Here is a 6,862-nt window from a genome sequence, read left to right on the forward strand (position 1 = left end):
CAGATGGGCTGCAGGGGCTCCACTGCTGGGCTGCCACCACCCTGTGAGCCATTTTGTAAAGAATTAGCCCTGTGCTGTATTTTCCAGTGGACTCCAGGAATTATTAATCTCCTTCGGAGACACCTGCCTTTTTCTTGGTGGAATTTGGACCATCTTCCTTTCTGTTTAACCTCTCATCTAACCGTGACCCTCCCCAGCACTGGCATGGCAGCCATCACCCATCCCCTGTGCCGCCTTCCCCGTTCCCCATCACAGACCTCACGCAGCCCGTTTTGGAGACGCCCAGCCCCACCTTGGCACTGCAGGGAGAGGGAAGCACCACACCACAGGCTCCTACGGCCTTGCTGCCCACCCAGAACACAGGGTGCCCTCAGCACTGCGGGCAAGGCACTCTTTGGGTGAAAAATCAGAACTACATTCAATATGCTTTATCTCAGAGCTGGTTTTTTAACCTGCAGGTACCTGCTGTGGGGCAGCCTGGCCACAGCCTGCCCGCACAGGGACCTGCTGTCCCTCTGCCGTAACAAACGCACTCCAAATCCCGGTAGTTTTTGTAAAGGTTTATAGTCCTTTGCCATGATTGCATGATACATTTCTTTCCCCATGACACAGCCCTCGGACCAGGACGCGCCGCTGGCAGCTCACAGCAGCTGGGCTTTGCACTCCGACCTACACTAGCTGCAGAACATCAAATGCACTTTCAACATCTCCATTTAATATTTACATTCAAGCAATTAATAATTGGAAGCTTATAGTTTAGACATTTCTAATAGCAGCAATTTCTATAATAGCTCGTTTAGCTTTAGATAACCATTTTTTTTGCACATAGAAACACCACATGTGTACAGTATCAAAAAATATATACGGGTATGGTCCTGCGGGTCGTGGGGAGGGCAAGGGGCCGAGACTAACAAATGCTCAATGGTTAAAAAGGAGAACAGAAAATAGTCGTTTGATATAGTTTATAAGGTGATCTAGGGACTCCATAAATCTAGGCTTTATATTTCATTATATAAATACCTACAAATAAATATATTAGCGTGGCCAGGGAGCGACCAGCTTTCAGCTCAAACAATACATTTCAATAACACCACGTACAAACGGGAGCAAGAATCACTCGACAAGTTAGCACTGTTAAAATATAATACTATAACTCTGAGTAACTGGCGGGTCCCATCCTGGCGCGTCCCATCGCCTGCAGGTCCCGGGGCAGCCCTCGACCACAGGGCGAGAGCAGCGGCGAGGTCACCCCACGTGGCAGGGACGGCCACTGTGCCTGGCCCTGTCCCGGTGCCCCTCGGTGGAGATGGCAGGCTTGGCCGCCACGGCACGGGCAGGGGCACACGGGCTCTGGGGAAGGGGCACCAGTACCTTGGAGGAGGTTGTGGGGCCGGTGGCCCCGGGGCAGGCAGGCAGCTCCCACGGGGAGCAGCCGCCATCCCACCTCACACCGTCACGTACTCCTTGAAGGTCACGGTCAGGCAGTTTGCGGTCACGTCTGTGATAATTATATTCCCAAAGAAGGGCTTGAACTCCTGCAGGGACTCAGCCTCATCCTCCTCCTCCTCCGTGGCCTCCTGGGGCTGCGGAGGCTCCGGGGCCGGTTTCTCAGCCGGCGGTGGTGGCGGCACCTCCGGCTTCACCTGCGCCAGGGCCAGCTCACCCTCTGCCCGCGGCTTCACGCAGCGCAAGTCTATGGGCTCGTCCAGGTCCGAATCCAGCAGGATGACCTCCGGCTGGGCGGGTGGCTCTGGCCGCTCTGGGGCTGGGGGGCTGAGGCAGGTGGGGGCACTGATGCTCCGGGAGGTCAGGCGCTTCTTGCCCGGCTCCCGCTCCACGTGCGGCTCTGACAGGCAGCGCTTCCGCGAGCCAGCACTGGAGAGGTTCAGTCCCATGGAGGAAGGGCTGTGCTCACACACAGGACTCAAGGACCAGGGCACGAGGTCCGGCTTGGTGGTGAGCTGCAAGGGCTGCTCCGCTGGAGGAAGGGGCAGCTCCTTGGCCACGGGAGTCTTTTGGGGACTTTCGTCCAGCTCCGCTGGGGGCTGCCGGGCCTCGCCCTCTGCTTTGCTCAGGGCGTTGCTGCCCACCACCCTCTCCTCCCCTGGCTTCCTCCAAGCCTCCACCTTCTCCTCCCCACCCTTCTTTGGAGTCCTTTCCTCTGCAGCCCGTTTCCGGGGAGGCTCCCCAGACTTGATCTTCACCGCCTGCATGCCGTTCTCCATGTACTTGCTCATGACGATCACAATGCGCCCGTTCTTGTTTTTGTTCTTGACGATCTTCATCTTTCCTCCAAGACCATTGCTGGTCACCCTGTCTCGGGGGGGCGGCCCAGTGCCACTGGACAGGTTCTTCTCAGCTCCATTTTTGCTCTCTGTTGTGAGGTTCTTGACCGGGCCCAGCAGGTTTTTGGCTGGGCCGTGAGCCCACTTGTCTGGGTGGGTGACCAGGGGGGCCTTGTTACTGTCCAAGCAGGCCTGGCCCTGTGGCTCCTTGCTGCTGGGCTGGTAATGGGGCTCGTACATCTTGGGGTCCGGCTGGTAGTGGTGGTGCTTCTTGCTATTCAGCTGGTAGTAATACTTCCCTTTGCTGTGAGACTGGTGCTGCATGCTGCTCTCCTTGTTGGGCTGGTACTGGTGGTGCTTCTTGCTGTTGAGTTCATACTGGTGCTGCTGGCTCTTGCCGGAGGAGCTGAGGTCCAGCTTGGGCCTGGTGTCCACGGCCGGGTCCTGCAGCCCCGTGAGGATGTTTGAGCGGCGGGCAAAGGAGGGAAGCTGCAACACAAAACCAAGGGCCACGGTCAGATGGGGCTGGAGAACCAGGTGCTGGTGCTCCAGCGGGTGCTGAAGGCGCCAGTGGAACCCCCGCTCCTCCAGCAGCTCTCGTTACAGGACGCTGCATCCCGGGGCGCCGCGTCCTCGAGCAGGCGGCCCCAGCCCACTCCAACTTAGAGGCTGTGCATTGCTCCAGATTAATGAAGCAATGAAAAGAAGAAAAGCCCCCTTCAATCAGCTGTCTGGGAACGGGGGCTGAGCGGGACGGCTGCTGCCGAGCCCGCGAGCAGCCTGCTAATGCCACCCGGGCGCGGGCACAGCGGGGCTGCCCTGCGGCCCAGAGGGGAGGGGGGGCTGGGGCTCCCGCTGAGCTCAGCGCTGGGGCTCGGGGTCCCCGGGGTGTTGTGAGGAGCCCGGGCTGCGCGCAGCCTCCTCAGCATGATGAAACCCGCTGCAAGCGGCTCCCCGGGGACGGCCGCGGCAAACAGTGCCCGAGGGTGAGGGGCTGCACTCCCGCGCGTTTACCTGCACGACCAGCGGCTTTGGCTTGGGCCCCCGCTTGCGGTATCCCATCAGCTGCTCCTGCCGCTCCCTGCGGGAACACAGCGTCACGGCGAGGCCAGAGGGCAGCACACCGACCCCCGGGGCGCACCCACCCCCCGCGGCAGCTCCCCGGTGCCAGTGACCCTATGTGGTGCAGCGAGAGGGTGGCAGGAGGGGGCCCGGGGCCCGCAGGTGCGCAGCCGCAGGCCGGGGGACCCGCAGGTGGCCGCGGGCCGGGGGCACAGGCACTCCGTGGAGGCAGCGCTTTCCCCGCTCCCGCCTCCCCCGCTGCGGCGAGGGGCTGAAGTTTACAGTTTGCGCCAAAACACTCCAGGAAATAAATGCGCGGAAAGAGAAAAAAAAAAAAAAGGCTTAAAAAAAAAAAAAAAAAAAAGGAAAGAAAAAAAAAAGAAAAAGCCGAAGCCCGTCCAAGCGCAGCAGCAGCAGCAGCGCCGCCTCCTCCACTCACGGCATCGAATCCCGGGAAGCAGGAGCGCGAGGCGCGGCGTGAGGGGGGGCGCGGCGCGGGGGGGAACCGCGGCGTGGGGGACCTTGACCCGGAGCGTTTCCCGGTGGCCCCGCACCGCCCGCCCCGCCGGGGCCGCGCCCCCCAGCCCGGCCCGGGCTCGGCCCGCGGCCGCCCCGGCGTGGCCCCTGGCTCCGTGACGCATCTGCAATTGCGGGAGCGGCGCCGGGCGGGGGTCCCGCCGCCCTTCCCGCACCCAGCCCCTCCGCCGCTCACCTGTTCTGGAAGGCGATGAGCAGCCGGGGGTCCAGGATGTTCTCCTCCGGCTCCCACGTGTTATATCTGGGAGAGGGGAGGAGAGCGGCCGTCACCGCGGGGACCCGCCGGCGGGGCCGGGGTCCCGGGCAGGGCCGCCCCGCAGCACCGGGCCCGATGGCAGCGGGGTGCGGAGATGGGGTCCCGGGAAAGGGGGATGGGCGGGGAGGGGACGGGGGGGATGTCGCGGGGACAGAACTGTTTATTTAGCGCAGTTATTATTCCGGAGGAATTCCAGGCATGTCATGATGAAATTTTCCAAATCCCCTTTCCCGGACCCAGGAAAGCGGCCGCGGGGCGGAGGACGGACCCGGCCGCCGCGTCCCGGTTTCCCCCCGCCCGCACTGTCATGCGAACCCCGAACGCTCCGCAGCGGCCGCGCTCGCCCCGGTGCCGGTGCTGCCCCCGCCTCGGCGGCGGCTCTCGGGGCTACGGGGCGACGCGGGCGATTTTTGCGGTTATTCCCCCTTTCCCCTCCTGCCCGCCCCCCCCCTCCCCGCTCGGTTCTGCAATATGGAGCCCGACTCTGAGGAGGGAAAGGGGGAAGGAGCCATTTTCTGGTGCACATCAGCCGCCGCCTGCTCGGCTCCCGCCGCCGTCACCGCCGGGCCCCGCCGCCGCCTCTCGCAGCCCGCCCGCCGCCCCGGCCGGGGCCCTTCACGGAGCCCCATCCCCGGCCCCATCCCTGCCCGGTGTCGGTACTCACTTAGGCGACCATCCCCTCCATTTCACCAGGTACTCGACTCTGCCCTGCGCGGCGCGGGAGGAAAAGACACGGCGTCAGCGGGAACCGCCACCCCCGGCGCCCCCGGCCCCCGCCGCCCCCGCCGCCGCCCCCGCACCTTTCGGATCCGCTTCTTCTCGATGCTCTCCACCGCGAAGACGTGCTCGCCCACCGCCGGCAGCTCCATCCCGCAGCCGGGAGGGGCCGGGCCGGGCCGCGCTGCAGCCGAGCTGGGCTCGGGCTCCGGCAGCTCCCGCCGCCGGCCCGACAGACACTGAGCGGCGGCACCGCAACCGTGCAAATCCCGGAGCGAGACGTCAGGGAGGCGGCGCCTCCCGGGCCCGGCTGCCCGTCAGCGGCGGGGCCGGGGGATTGGCGCAGCCCTGCCGGGGAGCGAGGCGGGGAGGGGGCGGGCGGGGGCCGGGCACGGCGGCGCGGGGAGGGGGGCGCGGGCAGCCCGGCCCCCGCCCCACGCGTGACTCAGCACGGCCCCCACGGGGCCGGCGCGGGGCGGCACAGCCCGCGGGGCAGGTGCGCGACCCGCGCCCGCGGGGGGAGAGGGGTCGGGCGGGGGTCCGACCAGAGGATGCGCGTGGGGGTCCCCGCGGGGGACGAGCCCGCGGGAGGACTCCACGCCAAGCCACGCCACGTCGCGGGCAGCCCCGGGCCCAGGGGGTGGTGGCGCCCATCCCGGCACGGCCCGGGTCGCTGCCGCCAACCGCGGGGCCCGACCCTGCCCGGGGGAGCCCTCGGCCCGCTGCTCGGCGGGTCCCTGCGATCGCTCTGCACCCGGCCCGGGGACAGCGAGCGGTGGCGGCGGGCCCGGGGCAGGTGGCGGCGCTTTCCTCGCCCGGTGCCGGAAGCCGCGCACGGCGGGGCCGCACGGGGAGCCCGGGCCGGGCGGCTCCGCGCACTCGCTCCTCGCTGGGCGGATCGCGGGGAGCCGGCTGAGCCTCACGCGTGTCCCCGGCCGTCAGCGGGGCCGCCCGTCCGCTCCCCGCACTGCTCCGGGAAATGTGAGGCGCGGGGGGCATCTTCCCCCGGGCAGGTGGAACGGGCCGGGCACCGTCCCGGGTGAGAGCCCCGCTCAGCCCCCGCCGTGCGGGCCTCCCCGCCGCCGCTGCGGGAGCGGCCCGGGCGCCGCACCCCGGGGGCAGGACGGCAGAACCACGGACACCCGTGGGGCAATTCCCGGCGCGGCGTGGAGTCCTCGGCCCCTTGCGGGGAAACTCGGCTATCAGGGCCCGGTTCCCGCAGGTGCCGGGCTGTGCTTCGCGTCCGGTGACACCGGGGCCACCCCGGGGGTCGGGCGGAGGTTCCCGGTGCCATCACGGTCCCGCCGGCCCTCGGACGGAGCGGCCGATCCCCGCGGGGCCGAGATCGCCCGTGGGGATCCCGGCGACTTTCGCCGGGGTGCGGGAGCGACGGGGCTGATCCCGAGCGGCACCGGGGCCTGGAGCGGCTCCTTTGCCGGGGGTCGGGCAGCATCCCCCGTCCCCCGAGGACGTTCCCTGTCACCCCGGGGCCGGTCCGACCCCGGCCCGCGGGCTCGCCCGGTCTCCGCGGCCCCGGCCGGCAGCAGCCCGCGCCCTCGGTGGCGCTGCCCGGGCCCGGAGGGGACACACCGGGAGACACCGCTGAATGTCACCGCGCCGCAGCCCCTAACAAAGACGCAGCCGCCACGATCGCAGAGCCGAGCCAATAAAAAGCAAACTGATATTACAATTTTGATTTCCCTGGAGGGCCGAAGGGGCTTAATGTAAGAATTATTATCCATTGTGAACAGCAGCCCAAGGAAAGCACACACAGGAAGATTTAATTTTTTTTTTTTTTTTTAACTTAGCGGTTTTCCTAAGAAACATACATTCATTGAAATTTATGCCAGTGGAGTTTGTTAACCCTCCCCTTTGACATTTCCAGCTTCTCCTGTTGCCAGAGGAGACAAGCCGAGCACAAACCACTAATGCTCGCAATAAAACTAAATGCCCAGGGACGAGCATGATTTGGTGCAGTTCCTCCCCTGCCTGGGTAAGCTGGAGA

The 6,862-nt window shown here is 65.9% G+C and overlaps 1 protein-coding gene across 1 annotated transcript; it reads right to left on the reverse strand.

The window, feature by feature from the left end:
- Positions 1-545: 545 nt before the first annotated feature.
- CBX4 (chromobox 4) lies at positions 546-5,108 on the reverse strand. The gene is made up of 5 exons (XM_050319354.1): positions 4,941-5,108; positions 4,805-4,848; positions 4,060-4,125; positions 3,300-3,366; positions 546-2,774 (listed from the first exon to the last, which is right to left on the reverse strand). Exons 1-5 carry the CDS (start codon positions 5,007-5,009, stop codon positions 1,446-1,448), a joined length of 1,575 nt encoding a protein of 524 aa, XP_050175311.1. The 5' UTR covers positions 5,010-5,108; the 3' UTR covers positions 546-1,445.
- Between the last annotated feature and the right edge of the window lie 1,754 nt (positions 5,109-6,862).

This window comes from Myiozetetes cayanensis, unplaced genomic scaffold, assembly GCF_022539395.1.
Source record: "Myiozetetes cayanensis isolate MyiCay16 unplaced genomic scaffold, myiCay2020 scf22, whole genome shotgun sequence".
NCBI lineage: Eukaryota > Metazoa > Chordata > Aves > Passeriformes > Tyrannidae > Myiozetetes > Myiozetetes cayanensis.

Excerpts from the sequence above, each read along its gene's own strand:
- CBX4 (XM_050319354.1), bottom strand. The coding sequence starts at position 5,009 with ATGGAGCTGCCGGCGGTGGGCGAGCACGTCTTCGCGGTGGAGAGCATC. Across the intron at positions 4,126-4,804 it reads TGGAGGGGATGGTCGCCTAA|ATATAACACGTGGGAGCCGG; the intron begins GTGAGTACCGAC and ends CCCCTCTCCCAG. Across the intron at positions 2,775-3,299 it reads CAAAGCCGCTGGTCGTGCAG|CTTCCCTCCTTTGCCCGCCG; the intron begins GTAAACGCGCGG and ends TTTGTGTTGCAG.